The 20,919-nt window shown below is 43.9% G+C and overlaps 2 protein-coding genes across 6 annotated transcripts in view; both read left to right on the top strand.

Annotated features, from left to right (window-relative positions):
* The window catches only part of GRAMD1C (GRAM domain containing 1C), a 61,430-nt gene extending 56,574 nt beyond the window's left edge, over window positions 1-4,856 (top strand). For all 4 annotated transcript variants that reach the window (XM_083437132.1, XM_083437131.1, XM_083437134.1 and 1 more), the window contains exons 16-18: window positions 341-451; window positions 1,701-1,806; window positions 3,319-4,856. In XM_083437132.1, coding sequence (XP_083293258.1) covers window positions 341-451; window positions 1,701-1,806; window positions 3,319-3,396 — 295 coding nt within the window. In that variant the 3' untranslated portion in view covers window positions 3,397-4,856. The remainder of the gene's footprint in view (window positions 1-340; window positions 452-1,700; window positions 1,807-3,318) is intronic.
* Window positions 4,857-9,172: 4,316 nt separating this feature from the next.
* Window positions 9,173-20,874, top strand: ZDHHC23 (zDHHC palmitoyltransferase 23). 2 transcript variants are annotated; one of them, XM_083437187.1, is made up of 4 exons: window positions 9,173-10,451; window positions 12,137-12,847; window positions 13,883-14,050; window positions 16,541-20,874. In XM_083437187.1, the coding sequence occupies exons 1-4, from the start codon at window positions 10,309-10,311 to the stop codon at window positions 16,806-16,808; spliced, it is 1,290 nt and encodes a 429-aa protein (XP_083293313.1). In that variant the 5' UTR covers window positions 9,173-10,308; the 3' UTR covers window positions 16,809-20,874. The 2 variants fall into 2 exon arrangements, with proteins under 2 accessions (XP_083293313.1, XP_083293314.1); XM_083437188.1 differs by having other exon boundaries at window positions 10,326-10,451; window positions 11,569-12,847.
* The last annotated feature ends 45 nt before the right edge of the window (window positions 20,875-20,919 follow it).

The following is a 20,919-nucleotide window of genomic DNA, read 5'->3' as shown; positions in this document are numbered from 1 at the left end:
TTAAAATGAGAATATTATAATTTATTTTGCCCAGTGAAAAGTCTTAACCATCTTGCCAAGGTTGACATGAAGATGATCTTTCCTCTCTAACCTTACATGCCTTTCCCTACTGGGGTAGTTTCTGTAGCAGGTGTGGGGAATTTGTGGTGTTGTACTACAGCTTCCATTGGCCCTGACCATTGGGCATAGTGGCTAGGGCTGATGGGATCTGAAGTCCAGCAGCCATCTGGAGGGCCACAGTGTCCCCATCCTTGCTGTTTAGCCTCTTAACTACTGTGATGCTATAAACATGAAACAGAAAAAGTGATAAAAACAGCCTGGTTTCTTTCTTTCTTTGCAGCTTGCTCCTACTGGTTTTGCTAAATGTGACGTTGTTCCTCAAACTGTCCAAGATTGAACATGCAGCTCAGTTGTTTTACCGTGTTCAGCTTCAGGAAGAAGGATCTGTAAAGTGAGTGGATTTCTCCCCACCCCACCCTCATGTTCAACTATGCCTCATTTGTCAAATATAAGATACCAAAACAAAGCAAAACAAAAAACGTTTTGCTGACTTCACAATACAGAGCTGGTGTAGTTTAGAGCTGGGGTCGGCAAACTTTTTCAGCAGGGGGCCGGTCCGCTGTCCCTCAGACCTTGTGCGGGGCCAGACTATATTTTTTTTTGGGGGGGGATGAACGAATTCCCACAAATAACCCAGAGATGCATTTTAAATAAAAGGACACATTCTATTCAGGTAAGCCATTCCCCCCCCCCCCCACGACTCTCCCCTCCCTTGTCCACAGCACCGGAAGAGCCCCAGTGGCTGCTTACCTGTGTCTTTCAAGCAGCAGGGGCTAGCAGCGGTGGGATGATGCGAAAGGGCTCCAGAGAGGGGCTGGCAGCAACAAAGCCTGAATTGAACCTGCTTACAGTGGCGGCCGCTCAAGAGCTAACGCTACTGCTGCTGGCACCAACAAAGCCCAGCCACCTTGCTCTCTGCTCTAGGCAGGGCAGGGAGAAGCCAGGAGAAGGGAGGGAGGAGGCGCCGCCAAACACACGCACTGGCACAGTCTGAACGATCAGATCCACGCGGCGATTCATGGACCATCTGTGGGCCAGATCCAGAAGGCAACTGGGCCAGCTCCGGCTCCCGGGCCTTAGTTTGTCTACCCAGAGGCTAAGAGGGCCAAGAAGCACCAACTTCAAATCTCACTTTAGACACCAATGCATTAGGTGGCTTTTGGGGAAGCTGCTCAGCCTGTGTTTTATGACCGGAATGGGGAATATTTTTCAGTCCAAAGGCTGCATTCTCTTATGGGGAACAGAGGCAAAAGTGGGTGAAGCAACAAATACAATTCATTCATTTGTACAGTAGGTAAATTCAGAGGTGTCTATAAACACTGTCCAGGCAATTAAGACATTATTACAATTCAGTTCAAGGACACAGTCTAGCCATGCAAGAGCACCTGAGGAGGGCAGGGGCGTAGCGTGGGAGTGGGGGTTGTTGGGGTAATTACCCTGGGTGCATTGGGGGGAGCGCTCCTCACACTGCCCTCCCTGAGCCAGCCCTGCAGTGTTTTGCAAGGCTGGGATCTGATCGGAAAACATGTACATAGATCATGGTAGTAATGTGTTAATTAGGCGAAAGCAAAGTAAAGAATGGGACTACATTCTTTAAGGACTGTAAGGCAGCGACTTATCCCTGCGTTTTCTCTTCTCAGTTTAGCCTTTAATGTGGCATCAAGAGAAAAAACTCACCAGCAGGACAAAGATCAAGTCCAGCATGTCAAAGGAGTGCTGAGGGACTCCATAGCATTGCTTGAACAGGTGGGTGTTGCTGTTTCTATTATTTGGTCCCCGTACATGTGAAAACGAAACGTGGGATGTGTGAAAATATTAGTGCTTTGCTAATAAAAGAATTAATAAATCACTTCCGTATTTGGATGCTATGGCCTCAGGCTTTCAGGTATTAACTAGTGAGAATGGGATACAAAAAACTGATTGAGATTGCTTGAGAAAGAGAATATTAATATTCAAGAGCTTGAGATAATTCCAGGGCTGCTATGAATATTTAAGAACTAAGGAAGCTTTGAAGTTTAAGATTTGCCACAATGTATGTTTGTGGCATGTGTGCTCTCAGCCCCACTCACCCCACAGAGTGTTTGTTGTGGGGGAGGAAGGGAAAGGAGAATGTTAGCCGCTTTGAGACTCCTTAAAGGGAGTGAAAGGCGGGATATCAAATCCAAACTCTTCTTCTTCTTCTTCTTCTTCTTCTTCTTCTTCTTCTTCTTCTTATGAAATGGAACAATAGTAAAGGTGACCAAGAGACAGTACTCCTTATTAAAAAGAACTTTCTTTGCATCCCAGTAAAACTTCCAAAGGAAACATGTCTTTAAAAACTATATTATTTAAAGAATTGCAAGTTCTACTGAATGAAGCTCAACAACCTCATACACATATTTCAGATTTGGTAAGATGTAGATTGGAGAATGGGCTTAATTCTTTTATGTATGAAAGCAGATATAGTATGAGAAAACCCATGTCACTCTGTTGCCCATAGGTACTTCAGAGTAGATTCTGCTGCTGCTGCTGCTGCTGCAATCATAGAATCTTAGAGTTAGAAGAGACCAACTCTAGTCCAACCCCCTGAAATGCAGGAATCGCAGCTAAAGCATCCATGACAGATGGCCAATCAGTAGACAATTTTGAAAAATGATTATGCTTGTTGTTACATGTTACATACAACTAAGGGTTCTCAGGTTTCCACTAGGACATCTCTAGGTGGGTTGTCCTCTAGTTCATTTCTGGCATTCAATTTAAGTAGATCTCTTATGACTTGTGCCTAGTTGTTTGGGTTCCCATCCCTTAAAATACAGTTGCAGTTCATCTGTAGTAAGCACTCTGTTAGTACATAACTATTAGTGTGGGGCAGGGTTGGCAACACAAAGCAGCATTTTTGGGCAGCCTCCCAAGTACCAAGTGCAGCTGATGCTATTTACACTGCTGCCCTGACACCCATTTTCCAGAGCCCAGTGAACACTGGGTCACTGCCATTTTAGTTGCCCACAATCATCCAAAGTTGACATTACCACTCAGTCACATCGTAAGCAATTACAATGGCAGCCGTCTGGCACTCATTTTCGGTACCCAAATACCTACCTGTCTGGTGGAAATAAGTATGAAGAGAATAGACCACATAATCTCATGGGGACACCAACAAGGGAAGGCAGCCCATAGTGAGGGTCCCCTCAAACCTGGAGCTAGTTCTGCTGAAAAGTAATTAGATCTCTTTTTAGAAACAATTCACTGCCTAATTCTTGTCGTATTTTATTTCTGTAGCTGAAGAATTCCCTTTCTATGCTCCAAAGTAGCTTTGATCACCTAAACAAGACCGACAGCAGGAAGCCTGAAAGCTGATGTCACCAAAGGACAATGAAGATATTTTGTATTGAATGTGAAGCTGCTTATTTTTCTCACATTTCTGCTCACAACCACCTGCACACCTTAGAAATATATCTATAAAATGTGTTCGTTTTTAAAGCCATTAGCCTGTGAATTCTTCTGATCCACTTGACATCTTCTTGTGAGCAGTTTCCTGAACTGTGAATACCTGGTGTGAATGAGTAAGAACATTGTGTGGTCTGGTAATTATGTGATATGCAAATTTGTAGGGGGAGAATTCAGCAAGCAATGTGATCTGTAAAAAAAGTAAAAAGTAAAAGTAAATTGGACTCACATCTGATGAGAAAATCATTAACATTATGAAGGATGCAGCATAGATTATCTTGTGGAGCTTGTAACACCCAGAAGTTCTCCATATGGTCTTTTTCCATATTCATGCAACAATTATTCAAAAGTAAGCAATTTTAAAGGTCTGTACATATGTTCTGGAAAACTATTTATAAATCTGAATTTTGAACATACTGATTGTTTTGGTTGTGTGGGTCTTCTGCTGTACGAGTCAAAGCAATTCTACCTCTTTCTACCACTGTCATTTCAGCTCTCAAGATTTCTCAGGAATTGTCCTTATATGTCAGAGAATTATATTCAAAAAATGGCCAGTCCCTGAATATTTTTAAACGGCAATCAATGCATTTGACTGGCATGTAGAGTGCATGCATCTGACTGGCATGTTGAGTCCATTGAGACTTTTTCTGATTTTAACATTCTACAGTCTTCAGGCCTGGGAATCCACTTGTCTTTTGGTTGTGTTATATCTATTTTGTAGCACAGACTAAGACCTTAACTGTGTGACACAAGATGGGAATCACCTTTATCTGCTAGAGTTAAGAACAAGCTTGTAAGCCATTGAAGAACAATAGGCTTTCTAAAGTATACTTCTGGAAGAGTAGAATGAAGTAGAATGGTAGTGTGGCACAAATAAAATTGTGCCTCATTCTGGCTGTGCTGGATATGTATGTCTAGTAAATGGAACTGACCATGTTTGTGACTTCTATTTTGGGGTTTCCACTTGACATTCATCAAAAGTGCCTTTATACTTTGTTCGTATAGGAAACCAGCTTTAGCAGATGGACCTACCCAGGCTTAAAAAAAAACCAAGAAGGAACTACTGTTTATGTACAGTGCAGACAGAAATGTGTGGAAGCAATTTGTGTCAAACTACCTGTTTTTGTAGTATGTGTGTCTTTTTAAAAGCATAGGCATTGAAGTTATAAATTACTAGTCAGATTAGAGATAAATGAAGGCCGTTTCTGTGATGTCTCTTTACTTCTGATGTCTTGTGTGTTTTTTGTACTTGAAAGGAACACCACACTGATAATTTTATATGGTAAGAAAATGAAGTTGAAGGTTCTGTATATAATACCCGGAGAATTATGTTAACCTTTCTGTGAATAAATATGAGAGGATCCATTAAAGTTGCCAGAAGGTTTGCTGTACATAAGAAGAGGCTGCAGAATGAGGCCAGTGACTCATCTCTTCCAGCATCCTGTTCTCACAGTGGCCAAACAGATGCCCAGGGGAAGCTGAAAAGCAGGACCTGAGTGCAACAGCACACTGCCCCCTTGTGATTTCCAGCAACTAGTATTCAGAGACATACTGCCTCTCACAGTAGAAGCAGAGTATAGCCATTGTGGCTAGTAGGTCTTGATAACCTTACCCTCCATGAATATGTCTATTTTTCAAGCCATCCAAGTTGGTGGCCCTTGCTGCCTCTTGTTGGGAGCAAATTCCATAGTTTAACTATGCACTGTATAAGGAACTACTTTTTCTTTTTATCTGTCCTGAACAGGGCTGGCTCACCTATGAAGCAGGGTGAATCAGCTGCCTCAGGTGGTAGAAGCCCCTGAAGCAATGCCCTCATGGGTGCCTCACCCACTCTGCAGAGAAGTAGTGCTGATTGCCAGTGAGATTTTGCTGAAATTTCATGAGATCTCATGGAGCACAAGAGATCTTGCCATAGATATTCTGCTGGAAGCCGCCCAGAGGGGCTGGGGAAACCCAGCCAGATGGGCGGGGTATAAATAATAACATTATTATTTATTATTATTGTTGTTGTTGTTGTTGTTGTTGTTGTTGTTGTTGTTGTTGTTGTTGTTGTTGTTGTTGTTATTATTATTATTATTAAATTGGCATTGATTCCAGCATGGCTTCTCTGTTAAGAGAAGAGTGGTGGGTGGTGCAGTGGTGATGCCGGCATGGTGGGAAGCATGGAAGAGTGGGCCGGCACGTCCCGTTTTACCTCAGATGGCAGAACAGGATACCGATACATTTAAGGATTTTGTTGTTGGGTTTTTTTAAAAATGTTTTTATCAATGTGCTCAAATTCTTCTTTAGCATCTCCGATTGATTGGTAGAATTTCTTTCACCAAAGTTTGTGTTGCTTTTCCTTCTCCTCATTTGGAAAACTTCGATTTTCTAAACGAAGCCTTCTTGCCTGTAATAGCTTCTTGATTTTATGTAACTTCCTGAAGGTGGGAGCTTGGAGATGTGATGCACAACAGCCATCTGTCATTGGACCTGCATAGCTATTATGGCTACGATTCTAAACATGGTTACTAGCAAGCACTGAATTCAGTGGCACTCAACTTCTGAGTAAAAACAGGATTTCACTGCATATCTAAAAATCAAACAAAAACTCACTGAATAAAATACAAGAAAAAGCGCTATTAAATGACTCTCAGGCCAACCACCTTTTAATGTTTTGGGGTAGAGACCAAGCTAAATTGAAAACCAGGGCAGTTGACAAACTGGAATGAAATCAAATGAGCTGTTAAAGGCAAGCAAAAAGAATTGGGGTAGGGGGTGAGGAATGGAAAGTACAAAGGTAAAAGAAAAGTAAGTGCTTCACATGGAATACCAGTATAACTGTACAGAGAATATATTGCGATGTTTTAGGAAACCTGGTTCTTAGAATCATAGAATTGGAAGAGACCACAAGGACCATCGAGTCCAACCCCCTGCCAAGCAGGAAACACCATCAGAGCACTCCTGACATATGGTTGTCAAGCCTCTGCTTAAAGACCTCCAAAGAAGGAGACTCCACCACACTCCTTGGCAGCAAATTCCACAGTCAAACAGCTCTTACTGTCAGGAAGTTCTTCCTAATGTTTAGGTGGAATCTTCTTTCTTCTTACTTGAAACAGTCCTATAAATGAAGCTTCCATCTGTCCTAGAGAACTTCATTGAGAGCACTAATCCTGAATTTCTAAAATCAAGCCCTGCTGTGTAGCGCCAGGTGACAAGGTTCTATATTTCATCCAGGGCTGTCTTGTATTACAAACAGGTGAAGGGAGGAAGCATGAGTCACTTGCATTTCCCCTTTTGCTTCTGCTTTGCAATATGAGAAGTTGCTCAGTGCTAATCTATTCCAGTTATTTACCGTAGGTTATTACTGGCTTGGAAGTATCTGTGATGCATACCGATCAGCACTGGCAACACTTGTGTTCATACGGTCCAGTACTGGTACTGTACTGACACATACACCATCCGGACAAATGGCAGCTCAATTACCTGCTTAGGGAAAATAGTTTGCAATTAGTATTTTTTTATTTTGCAAATCCAGAGCTGTTAGCCCTCTGACAAAAGGAAAATGCAAAAGGAGCAAGTCATAACTACAAATGGACAATTCTTGCCGGATCTCTTTTTTAAATAAAAAAGTGGGAGGGGGAGACATTTCCTAACATGGAAATTAAAAAATAGCTAGTTTACAACATCTATCCTACAGTGAGAGAGCCAGTGCGATGTAGTGGTTAGTGTTGGAGTAGGATCTGGGAGACCAGGGTTCAAATTGCTGTTAGGCCATGAAACTCGCTGGGTGACCTTGGACCAGTCACAGTGTTTCTGCATAACCTACCTCGCAGGGTTGTTCTGAGGATTGTTCTGAGGAAGAGAATGAATGCCACCTCCAGCTCTTTGGAGGAAAGGTAGAATATAAATGTGGCAAATGCACTGCTTGTCACAGCATTTATTTCCAAGGCTTCAGACAAAGGACTTTCTCAGACTAACCTGGAGATGCCAAGGATTGAACATTGGGCCTTCTGAATGGGAAAGCAGATGCTCTATCACTAAGCTATGGCTCTTCTGCTTGAAATTAAATGGCACATTACAAAGGTGGCTGTTAAAATTGTGCAAATTCCGCTGTCAGCACCAGGAAAAAGGGGGAGCACGGAAGGAGTAAAGCTTATTTTTGTGTGGGTGAGTTTTGCCTCACATATTTCTGAAAGAGAACTAATGTATTTCATATTAACACTCGGATCCTGAACACAGTTTCTCTGAAATAAGTCCTAGTATGATTTTGACGGAAGTTCTTTTTCCCAACCCATGTATGCCAACCAACAGATATGAAGTGAGACCAGTGGAACTGCTGATGTATATAATAAATGAGATGCATTCTTGAGTATGTGAAAAGTGTTTTTTCTTTTAAGTGACTATAGGGGTTCAGCAAGGATGGGGGTCGTGCTACATGGTGGGGGAGGGGGCTAGCCACTTTTGAGAGGCCATTTTGACCCCTCCTTTTTTTGTAAATTAGTTTTTCAAATATTTAAACGTCAAAACGTGTAATAGTGTCAATTGAGTCCGTAATCAGCTCAGCTTCTAAAGCTGGCCTTGAAATTTCATTTGCTATATCATATACCTATTGGTATTAATTAAGATATTAATTAAGATATTATTGATATTAATTAAGAGCCAGTGTGGTGTAGTGGTTAAGAGCGGTGGACTCGTAATCTGGTGTACTGGGTTCAATTCCCTGCTCCTCCACATGCAGCTGCTGGGTGACCTTGGGCTAGTCACACTTCTCTGAAGTATCTCAGCCCCACTCACCTCACAGAGTGTTTGTTGTGTTGAAGGAAGGGAAAAGGAGACTGTTAGCCACTTTGAGACTCCTTTGGGTAGTGATAAAGCGGGATATCAAATCCAAACTCCTCTTCTTCTGTTCTTCTTAATCCAGTAGTTCTCAAAGGGAGGAGTGCACTGGTGTGGCAGGAGAGGTTGGCAAGTGTTTCAGTAAGATGCAAGGACAATAACATTTAAACAATGCAGTATACTGTAGTATAATATCAAAATAATTGTTTTACACTTTCTGGATGCCCCATGTTCATATTATAAAGTAGTTGCGTTCCACTTAGATCATTGCCCACTGACAACCTCCCCTTCTGTGCCTGGTCGTGTTGCCTGTTTTGTTAAGGACTTGCATTGATAGATTAAACGACTGGCCACTTCAGCCTTTGTGAAGTGGCACAGCTTGTTATCCTAAACGTAACCCAGCAGTGTTTGGCACAGTTTTGTCAAACCTTCATTAATTCTAACTTCTACAAGTTTCAGGAATTATGGGCAACTTGCACCACAAGACTCTGGTACCCAAAACCTGCAGCATACCCAAGCCAAGCATTGGACTCGATGATTCGATTTGCTTCTGGAGGTATAGGTGCCTAATTTGGTGTTTCCCAAAGCTGATTGTCGGGTGCCCGGTTCCTCTATTTCTATGACTCTTGTCACAAGGTTGGGATGCTTCAGGATCTTGCATTGTCAAAGGATCACTTCATACTGGGATGGAGCACGTGTCATGAAATTCTACTCAGTAGTGATTTAGAGTAGATTCCAGTGTATAGTTAGCAGAGTAAAAACTTAACTATGTTGCAGGATACCCCCAAAACAGACCAGAGGCAATTGTATTTCATCCAGCAGAGCTTTACCATGCTGTCAGTTTGCCTCACATTTTCAGACCTGCAGTGTCAGAAGTGCTCTTACAACTGAAAGGCAGCAGCAACTCAGTGGTGGAGGAACTGCTTTGCATGCATTGTGTCCCAAGTTCAGTTCCCCCCATCTCCAGATAGGGCTGGTAGAAACTCCTGCTTGAAAACCCAGAGAACCTTATGAGTTTATGGCTATTTCCTTAGGTTCTTCCTATGGAGTGGTCAGGTCACCTTTATTAGGGCTAGGCTGGCAACTGGGATGCAGAAAACCTGGAACTGCCGTTTTGAGTACACTGTTTCTTAGGATCTGAATGCTGCCTCAAATTTGTGTTGCAGTTTCTTTCCCGTCCTTTCCTCCGCCTTTCCTGAGCTGCTTCCCGAAGCCCCATCCAAACTTCGAAGGCGCGGCTTTTTTCTTTACAGCGACGGAACTTCTGGAGCTCACAAGTGCTTTTTCTCCGCTCCCCCCGCGGGCATTGGGCAGGGCTCCGTGACGTCACGGGAGGATAGGAAGAGGCCGGCGTGCCAAGGAAGCCGGAAGCTGAGAAAACTTCAGGTCGCGCGGCGAGGTCGCTTAGGGGAGAACGGCAGGGCGCGCCCTGGATGCAAGGCGGGGGCAGGCGGGAGAGAAAAGGGAGGCGGAGCCTGAAGAGATTCCAACCAATCCTCGTTGGCCAAGGAGGAGCACGTTGGGTTTGGGAGCTGCTCCCCCCCCCCCCGCCCAACAAGAATTCCTTTTTTGCACCTTGATAGCCGGGAAGTTAGAACGCGAGGAGAAGTCACTGGATGCGCATCGGTTGCAAACGGGCGGAGGAGACCTAGGTACCCGGGTGGAGGCGAAGCAAGTTGCAGGAAGGGAAGAACCTCGCTGCCGCCTGGCGCTTGGTTACAGGTGTCAGGTGGAGTCAGGAGGGAAATCGCTGCGCGCCTCTCCCCTTTCGTTTCCTCCTGTCCCTTGGGTTTGCAAAAGGCTCTTTGCTGTCGCCTTGCCCCTTTGCCTTCGCAGCTTGTTTGCAAAAGTCCTGTTTGGGTTACTGGCTTTAATGAGAACTTCCCCTGGAGTTCCCTGCCCTTTGCATGCTGCGAGAGAGGTTCCCCGCGCCTCTTTTTTCCCTGCCCTCCGGTCTTTGCGAGGGCGGGAGGGGCCATTGCTGCTGCTGCTGCCGCTGCCACCATGAAACGTGGGAGGAAGAAAGTTAGAGGCCCCGAGGCGGAGGAGACCCTCTGCTGCTGCGAGTACCTGGATCGGAAGGGCCAGAGGAGCCACCTGGCGGCGTGTTTCTGCGAGTGCGAGGACCTCGACGAGGGCTGTGAAAGGTACGCCTGAAACTTTCACCCAGCTGGCACTTCTCATAGAATTGTAAAGTTGGAAGGGACTCCCGAGGGTCATCTAGCAGTGCAGAAATCTCCCAACACGTGCCCTTTCCCCCGTCCAATTTGAAACCACGTCGGACTCTGCTTAGCTTTGCCAATGTGCTAGTAGTTAGCGTGTTGGTGGCTGCCCTGCTCGGGCTTGAGTGAGATCTTTCAGTTGTGGCCATTGGGGTGGCCTTTAGCTGGTCCCTCCTCCTGTCTTCAAAGTTCAGGCATAAAAGGGCCTGCATTCAGAGTGCGGTTTCAGAGCTCTGTCCCTATTAAGAGTATTTCATCTGCTCCACATGTGGTGATTTTGGTAATCACTGGATTTCTGTCTGATGGCCACCTCTGTTGCTTGAGGTATTTTTAAAAAAAATACCAGAGCTACTATGCCTTTAACAGCCTCATGAGGCACAAATTCTGAAGAATTGTTTCTTTTCTGTAGAGATGGAAAACCTTACCTGTTGAGTGCATTACATGCAACTCCTAAAGTCCTTCTAGGAAAAAATGGTGTAATTGTGGGAATTTGGAAAAGTTTTTGAAATTGGCAAATGTCAACACTGGGCAGTAGTTTCCAAAAGAAGGAAGGGGGAAAAACCAACCCCCTGCTATGATAATGTTGGAGAGTAAGGGTTGCTTCTTAATGTTATTTTTTTTCTGGTGTGGCTTCCCTTCAAGGACACATATGCCGTGAAGCAAAGCTTTGCAAGTGTTCCCTATGTTATACTTGGTCAAGGTTACCCAGTTGGAAGTTGACCAGCTGTACTTGCATAATTTGGGCAGCTTCCTGCAAGACAAACAAACATGATTTCTTGCTTGAAGTGGACTTAGGCAGGCATGGGGGAAGCTGTGATTCTCCAGATGGTCTTGGACTGTTATTCCCTGACCACTTCTGTCTGGAGCTTATGGAAGTTATGTGGAGGGGTTCCAGCCATTTTCTCCCACAAGGATCTTGTTTTAACTAAACAAAACCCAACACACTTCTCTGAGCCGTAAATGTATTCCATCTTCCCTATTCAGTGTTTTGAAAGTGGTGGGTGAACTCACGAGCTCGTGAATCCTTGTCTTTCTATATCAGGGATGGGGAGGCTGCAGACATTGGACTACAACTCCCATCATCCTTGGTGATAGGCCATGCTGCTTGGGGCTGATGGGAGTTTGCATCCCCACAACGTCTGAAGGGCCATGGTGATTCCCACTCCTATTCTACAGAGAGATTCTTTGCCAGGTAAACTGACAGACCAGTCAAGAACACAACTTGAGAAAGTTGAGGGCTGGTTCACAGAACTGGATTTACTGTCAATGTGATACACTCATCATTTTCAGGTGAGCATTAAGACGATATGATGAGATGTGGCCCCACATAATACTGTTCAAATTTCTGGGTAGAAACTGAAGGATTGGGGCCATTTCACACATCCTTTTTACACTTGTCTGTATGCATAATAAAACAATCACATGTATAAGGGGAATATAAACATGTGCTCATCCACAAGGAGCTGACAATTGTCTGAAGCAGCTCTAAACAGCTGTACCTTGGTTAGAACTGACACAAAGTGACTGAGAGAGTGACAAAAGCCAACACAAATGTATTTCTTGGTCTCTTCAGTCTTACATGAGCAGACCTCTGTGCTTTTCCCTAACAGGTGGCTGACTTGCAGATCTTTGCCCCCGGGAACTCTAGAGAGAATTGCAGACACCGTCACAGACCGCTTTCGCCTCCCGTGGCTTAGGGGGGCTGTAAAGGTCGATATCAGCCTCCTCCCGCCAATCATCCTGTTGCCTGTCTTCCTTCACATAGCAGCTTTGCACCTCCTCTTGGCTCTTGTCATCCTGATATCACTTCCTGTACTGGTGCTGTGGTATTACTACCTCACACACAGGAAGAAGGGCCAGACTCTTTTTTTCTTGAGTCTAGGGCTGTTCTCCTTAGGCTACATGTACTACGTGTTCCTCCAAGAGGTGGTACCCCGGGGCCACGTGAGCACCAGCCAGGTGATCCTTCTCACCTGCGGCTTAATCCTCATGCTGGTGGCCCTGTCTCAAGCCAAGAGAGACCCTGGCTACCTTCCCTGCCAAACGAGCAGTGACAAAGCTCTTTGCCAAGGTGGCAACGTCAACAATAACAACATCTCAAACAGGAATGACCTGGAGAGCTCCAAGGGGCTTTACACAGCAGCTGTGCCTGACATTGCAATGAACAGTTACCCTGAGGGCTATGCCAGTGTGTTGGAAGCAGGGACAGGTGGGATCACGGAGGACTGGTGCACCAAGTGTCACTTGGTTAGGCCAGCCCGAGCTGGGCACTGCCGGATATGTGGCAGGTGTGTGAAGAGACTGGATCATCACTGTGTCTGGTATGTTCCTTGGAGTTTCAAGTTGGCTTTGACATTTATTTTCTGATATCTTTGTTACCAGTGAGTCATGGATCTCCTCTTGCCCCAAAAGGCCTTTCTGCTTTGTTTGGGCTCTTGTCAGTATGTTTAATTGATCTGCTGCGTAGTGAGTTTTGTGGCATGTATTGCGTTCCCTGTCTAATACTTGCTCTTTCCTGCATTCGGTATCCTTTTTCTATAACCAGACAAGCTGAGGGAGTGCCAGGTCTCCCCAGGGGAACGTCATAATCTGTTATGCCATCCATCAACAGTTGTAAATATTGTGATACATTAATGGTTTCATTTAGGGGGGTGTACTTTGTGTAATGACAATGGGGGAATCATTCTGTAGTCAAGAGCAAACTTCGACACTTCACATTGGGCCAGTTTTTAAAACAATCTATACTGCTCCCGGTATTTGAGCAATCAAAATATTGGGATGTTTTTTCCTCCAAATGTCTGGGCCAAAGGAAATGGGGGAAGAGTGGCTATTTAGAGATAGGTGCAGGGCACTGAACCACTGGAAGTCACAGAATCATAGAATTGTAACAAATTTCACATTTCGTGTGTAGAAAATCTGTTGGGGTGCAGAATATCCACAGTGCAGAATTTTATAGTTTTCTAACAGCTAGTCTTAAGTGGTGCAGATTGTTGTATATTGGCTCTAATTACATAAGCTAGTTTGAAAACCTAGTTTATATGAATCTTCTCTGTTAGCCTGGTTTAGATATAATGCCCAGTCATGGTTTGGTGCCTAGCAAATGAGCCTTCAATGAGTCTCTAGCTGTTGTTCTCCCCCCCCCCCCCCTGCAGTGTAACCCTGGCTCCTTTTGCGGATTGAGGCAAACCAACAATTGCCATTTTGTCCAAACCTGCAAATTGTGTTTGTGCTGCAAACCATAGTTAATTACTCCTTAGCTGGACATCAGAATACTTAATGGACACCAGAATCTGGCACCTTGTTTATCTTACACCACTTTTTTTTGTAAAAAAAAGTTTTTCTTTTATCTCTTGGAGGATTAACAGCTGTGTTGGGGAACAGAACCACCAAGCCTTTATCCTTGCACTCTCCCTTTTTCTGCTCACATCAGTGTATGGGATTTCTCTGACTCTGGACACCATCTGTAGGGGGAAGGCTACCATCAAGGCACTCTTCTACTGTCCTGGTGTCTATGGAGACTACAGGTGAGAGAAATACTCCAATGGGATAAGAAACTACTGATATTACCCTCTGTTGGAGGGGCAGTCCTCTGGTCTGCCTGGCTTCTGCTATCTTGGCCCGAGGTGCATGCTGGGATGTTTGCTAATGTCAAAACCTTTGTCCTTGGGAAGGTTTGTGCAGCTTTCATAAATTGGCATGCTGAGGCACACTATTTTGTGCTTGTTCGACTTGCCCAAGTGACCATATGAGACTCTTGTGGTTGAAACAAAGATAAAGTCCCGTGTTCCTTTTTGGGTTGTTTTATTTTTGTTCTTTTGCATGGTCAGGTTACACTTTTAACGGCAAAAAGCATAATTGCTTTCCGGGATGATGCACTCTGAACATTGTAGTGTTGTCCTCCTCCTCTTTGCATGCACAAATCCTAATGATTTCCAAATGCCCGCTATCTCATTTCAGGTGCCCCATATCATTTTTTCCCCTGTCTCTGACAACCATTGTTGTTATCTTCTTTCCTCCCTTCTCAGTATGTCTCACGTTCCAGCTCTAGTCAGTGGCGTAGCGTGGGGGGTGCAGGGGGGGCTGGCCGCACCGGGCGCAACATCTGGGGGGGCGCGCTCGCGTTCGCAGCTCTCTGCCCCTACCTGGCTCACTCACTCTCTCTCACTGCAGTGCTGGCTGTGCAAATCCGATCCGAGCCGCCGGGTCGCCGCCCACTGTGGAGGGGAGGGTGCCAGGCATGCGGTGTGGTGTGGAGAGAGAGCGAGGGACTATCTGGGGGAGGGACAGTGCAGCGGGGGGCGCAAATTACTTGCCTTGCCCCGGGTGCTGACAACCCACGCAACGCCACTGGCTCTAGTGATATGGACTGTTCCTCCACATTGGCTTGCATGCCTTGCAGTCTGTTTGAATGCAGCTATTGCTTCCTCTCAATCCAGTCCTGCCCCACTGAAAGCTCATTCTGTTCTAGATACTTGATTGATTGATTGATTGATTGATTGCATTTATATACCATTTTTTCCTCCCAAGGAGAGACAATGACTGGCCAAAGGTCACTCAGGGGATTCAAACCCTGGTCTCCCAGGCCATAGGCCGACATTCTAACCATTACACCATGCTGACTCTCAATGACTTGTGATAAATCTATGAGTCATCTTCTTCCCATCCCATTCTGTCTTTAACATCTATAGGGAATCTTAATAATAATAATTTTATTATTTATATGCCTCCCACCTGTCTGGGTTGCCCCAGCCACTCTGAGCAACTCCCAAAAAAATACTAAAAACGCAATAAAACATCAAACATAAAAAAATGTCCCTATACAGGCCTGTGGGCCTAATTATCATAGTTTGGTTTAAACCATACCTTAAATCATGGTCACCTGTCCCAGCACCTAAAATATGACACTATTTGTGGAACAGGCAATCTTACAGGGTCAAACTGATTAGGAAGAATGAGGAGTAAGTGCACTTTCAATTTTTACTTACTACCTGTGCCCAGTTCCACACCCCTCGATCAAGTTCCATACTTACACAGTTGGATGAAATTAAATACGCTCTGTACAAATTACACCTGTGGGCTTACTTGCTGTTTCGAATTGCTGGCTACAATTTGTGCAATCAAGTTTAGAATTTCCACAAGCCTTCCCATTTGAAATTAAGGGGAAGCAACTGAAGAACATCTAAGCACAGGCTGTTTATTGCCCACACATATCTAAAATGGTGAATTTGGTTCTTCCCTCAACTAGTAGTGCTTTTACCATGGTAACAATATAGCTATATAGATTTCGTGGGCAAGGAGCTTTAATATTATGATTGTGTAAAGGAAGAACTGTGGCCTTTGCAGAAGGGGTAGAGATGTTGTGGTATACAGTTCCCATCAGTGATTATGCTAGCAGGGACTGATGGGCATTATAGTCCTCAACATCTGAAGGGCACTGTGCTGGCTACACATACTTTAGGGATATTCAAATAGCATGCCCAGGGTGTGGGAGATCAGTCTGTAACCTGTAACCTGTAAAGAGACCATCTGTAACCAGCTGAGTGCAACTACATTGCTATGGGCATTTTTGCAGAGCAGAAGTATAGGGCAGAGAACTGGTTGTTGAGCTTAGCAATAATCAAATCCCAATGCTTATTACCTTATAGTAAGGCGTAGGCAAACTCGGCCCTCCAGATGTTTTGGGACTACAACTCCCATCATCCCTTGCTAACAGGACCAGTGGACAGGGATGATGGGAGTTGTAGTCCCAAAACATTTGGAGGGCCGAGTTTGCCTATGCCTGGCATAGATGATGGACTGTTTGAAAAATATTTTTTGCAATGAAATGAGGCACTTAAGTGGGGAAATGAGATTGCAGTTTGCTGTGATGCAGAATCTGAGATGGGAAGGCACCAAAGGTTACTACTATTTACTCTCAAAATAGCATGTCAGTCTCCCCTTTTCTCTGTAGCCCTACTGCAATGCAGTTGTGTCCCTATTAAAACGGGTTCCTTTCTGTTTCCACCCCCTTCTAGTTCTGCCCTTTCGTTCACCTGTGTTTGGTACTGTACCATTGTAACTTCCGGCATGGGCTACATCCTTCTCATCCAGCTCTTGAACATCAGCTACAACGTGACTGAGAGGGAAGCTCGAATTGCTTTGAAGGAGAACACTGGGCGGAGGCTGTTATGGGGCATGGTGGTTGACACAGGCCAGTATCATCGGGGCATTCTGCACAATTGGATCCAGTTCTTGACCTTGCGCTCATCCGATCTGCAGTGCTCCACTGAAGACATTGTATGAAAGCAGCTTCCTATCATTCACATTTAGTTAACTGATCAACCACACCTGAAGTCATTACAGGGACAGGTAGTTCTCATCTCTTAAGCCATATTTTAAGAGCAACGTTTTCTCAGAAACATGTGATATTCCAAATGCTGGGCACGAATGACCTGGTTATGGGGGTGCCTATGTATGTTAGCCTCTTAAGTGCTCACCTGCTTAGCCACTGCCGGCTACCAGTTTTGGATTAGCGTCTCAGTCTACAGTTCTATGCGCTTGTGCCAATGGACTGTGTACATAGCTGTTTACAAGGATTATCCACATGAACTGTCAGGAACATTCCTGACATTCACCTGGCAAAGAGGTCGCTGCTGTTGGGTTGCGGTGCTGAAGAGGTAGTGTATTTTTTAATTCTAGAGGTTTGGGAAACTTCATGTGCTTGTGCGGACTAATCTTAATGTACCACAAGGAAGTTCATCTGGCCATGAGCTTTAATTTTGTGCTTGTCAATGGTGGTGATGGCCATGGGTGGTATCAAAAAGGGGGCTGCTCTGCACTTCCACCCCCATGCAGAAAAAGAGCAAAATAGCAACAACCTCCCCAAACCGACAAATGATGTTACTTTTCCACACATACACACCCCAACTCTTTGCTTCAGTGGTTCTACTAAGTGCCTTTGTGAGACGTTTTCTTTGGAGCTATGATTTGTGAGACTGGTAGATAGCAGGGGTGGTTTTGTGTATGGTGTTCTCAAAACACTTCAGAGAAAGTATTTGTATTTAATTAATGTCTATTCTCTCCCCATCCCCCATGTCCATTCAGAAAGATTAAAAATGAAATCTGTAATTCAGGGGTCAGCAAACTTTTTCAGCAGGGGGCCTGGTCCCTCAGACTTTGTGGACGGCCGGACTATATTTTGGGGTGGGAAAAAGAACGAATTCCTATGCCCCATGAATAACCCAGAGATGCATTTTAAATAAAAGCACACATTCTACTCATGTAAAAACACACTGATTCCCAGACCGTTCATGGGCTGGATTTAGAAGGCAATTGGGCCGGATCCCTTGGGCCCCTTAATTTGCCTACCCATGCCGTAATTGCTTAAAATAAACTCTTAAATCACTTGGATCCAAAAACTTTAAAAAGCACAAACACAATTGGCATTAGAAAGTACTTAATAATGAAAGAGAATTGAGGGAACCCATCACTGCTTTGCATCACGTATGATCAACTATTTTAATTGATTCTTTAGGATCCTTGTCTCAATAGTGTTCCCATAAAAAGTCATTTGCTCAATCAGATGATTAGAAAGATTTAAGTTACATTTAGATAGGATCACTGTGCAATAATGGGGCTGTAGGGCAGGTGGCCTCATTGAACTGAGATAATTGGTAGCCATGGATGTAGAAAATGATTTATTCTGCTTTTACATCTACTGCTTTCTCTACCTGGGTACTGCATTCTAAAGCATTTGGAAGGTACAAGTTTAAGGAAGGCTTGCTTGCTGCTGAAATAAGATATTGCAGTTCCACTCATACAATGTTATATGGTACCAAGAGATAAAAGGCAACAGAACTGTTCTTCCAAACAAGGTGATATAGACTCAAGGTGAGACATGATGTTTCCGTGCATAATGGTAGCATTCAACTTGGAATTGGAGTGAAGTGGGAATTAGAACTCTCTAGTTTCTTAGTTCTTCACATTGGTTCACTTCTGGTCAGTAAATGTACATGTTCCTCAGACAGTTTGAAATAGTTACATCTTTGGCTGAAAAAGCAGTGTGTGCTATATAACTGGAGACACTGGCTGAGTTCGGACCTTGTACTAAACCATAGTTTAGCATGGCTTCCGTCCAGTGGTGTTGAGCTTCAGGTTTGCACTCTGCTGCTCCCTGCAGGTGGAAGGAGTTCAGAAGCTTTGCTTAAAAACTGGCTTCTTTCGTTCAAGCTGACAAAGTGGTTAATATTAACCAGTTTATTTGAACAAGCCAACTTGACAACAGAACAAGCTCACAAGTGTTTAACTGAAACAGGAGTTGTGTTTTGCCTTCTGTTTTTAGGGAATTAGTGCAATGCAGCAGATCATCAGTGTGTTCCCGCCCACCAGGAAGTATAATATTTGCAGAAAGAGACTTGAAATGCACTCTATATAAAGGTTTTTTTCCCTGCCGGTGGTATGTAGGAAGTGTGCAGCAGGAATAAATTAAGGGTGGGGAAATGAATAGAAGTCTGGCTGCATCAATATGGTAATCCACTGAGTAGCTACAGTGCAATACTGATGGTGGTGTATTATGCTGTTAAGACCTAAGACTGAGACATGGGGTATGTCCCAGATAGCAAAAGGTAAAGAGCCTAGCTTTACCAGCGAAAGGGTAGCCAATGTGGTACCCTGAAGATGTTGCTGGCCAACATCTCTCATCACCCTTGAGACCCTGGCCATGCTGGCTGGAGGTGTGCTTTGCAAAGACTAGTTTCTTATTAAGCCAATGGTTGATTATACTTCTAGCATTCTTCAGGGAAGTTGAAAGGATTACCTCATTGATGTATTGGAAAAATAAAGCACATTTATATGAAGGAAATGTTGCCATGGAATCTGGCAATAAATGGACTCATGCAGATTTTTAGAGGTTTCTTAAATACTCTTGCGCATTGCAGCACATAAGTGGGGAGCTAATGCCTACCCATTTTGAAGATTTCAGGGAGTCATAGAGTTGGAAGGGATCCTGAGGACCATCTAGTCCAACCCCCTGCAATGCAGGAATATGCAGCTGTCCCATATGTGGATCAAACGTGCAACCCTGGCATTATCAGCGCCATGCTCTAAGCAACCGAGCTATTTTTCTTCCTGTGTGGCTATCGTTTCAAGCTAATCTTCCGGACAGAAATAGCTTCTTTCATAAATATACGGAAAGGTTGGAGACACACTATTTACTCTGGAGGAGGTGCAAAAAGTATGTACAATATTGGCCTGAATATGAGCCTCGTTTTCCCCCCCAAATTCTGACTGTGAAAAGTTAAATTGTGGCTTAAATTCGCGACCTTACAAAAATTGGCTTTTACGATATTGCTGCTGAAACAGACATACAGTAAAACGGAATGGGTGTGAGTGCAGAATTTTAAGGGAACAGCTTATATTCACGTATTTTTTTCTTTTTTCTTTTCCCTCACCCATGAATTTTCAAGATGCAGCTTATATTCGGGTGTGGATTATATTCGGGCCAATACGGTAATGACACTTGGTTGGGCTGTATCTAGTATGAAGCACAAGCTTCCCTTTCACCTGCTTAATCTTTGTTCATCCTTTCTGTGCCTCACTGGAGGGTTAAGGGGGTTCATCTGAACAGAATTCCTTTTAAAAGCTCTTCTGTATTGCACAATTAGACACCAGTGAATTCTTAAGGACTCGATTTCCTGCGTTGCTGTCACAGTGGTGTCAAAGTCAAACCCATGCAATATGAAAATGCTACTGTGAGCCGTGTTAGGAATAAACCTGATGGATTTATACTTTTCAGAATACATTTTTTTTTTTGAGGTGTCAAGTGACTGGAGCAAGACATCTAGATATCTCCTTCATCTCTTTAAAATTGATTCTTCCCAACAGGCCAATGATATTTCAGCCTCTCCTTGTTTTTAATGGTGCTTTTTTCTTTCAAAGTAGATTGCTTTCAAGTGTCTTAAAATAATTTGCTACGAGAGTGTTTTCTCTAGAGCAAGTAATAACTGCCTACTGTCCAGTGTCTTAATCATGTGTTACGTGACTTTTAATCTTGATCTTGAATGTATTTAGCCTCTGCAGGGCAGGATGGTGCAATTACAAATGTTTTTCTATCATATTTTAAGTGACATTTCTCTTCCTGGAAGCCTTTATTCCTCTGCCAAGCTCTACTGTATAGGACTTGAATTCTATTTAAAAACCTTGCTGCAGCTCATGTTTTATCAGTTTGATGGCAGTGTGGAGAATATCTGAATTGCTTCTCTCTTAATTTTCCTCCAACCCCAAGTATTTGGAAAATTGTGAGATATTTTATTATGTGCCCTGCATTTGAGATCAGTTGTTACCACAGTTAAATAAAATTTTGTTTTAAAAATAAGTGTTGAATGATTGTACCGAGTTATAAAAAAAATACCATTCT

Source organism: Podarcis tiliguerta, assembly GCF_965153285.1.
Source record: "Podarcis tiliguerta genome assembly, chromosome: 4".
Lineage (NCBI taxonomy): Eukaryota > Metazoa > Chordata > Lepidosauria > Squamata > Lacertidae > Podarcis > Podarcis tiliguerta.
The sequence above is the reverse complement of the archived record's forward strand: the minus strand, read 5'-3'. Positions and strand labels throughout refer to the sequence as shown.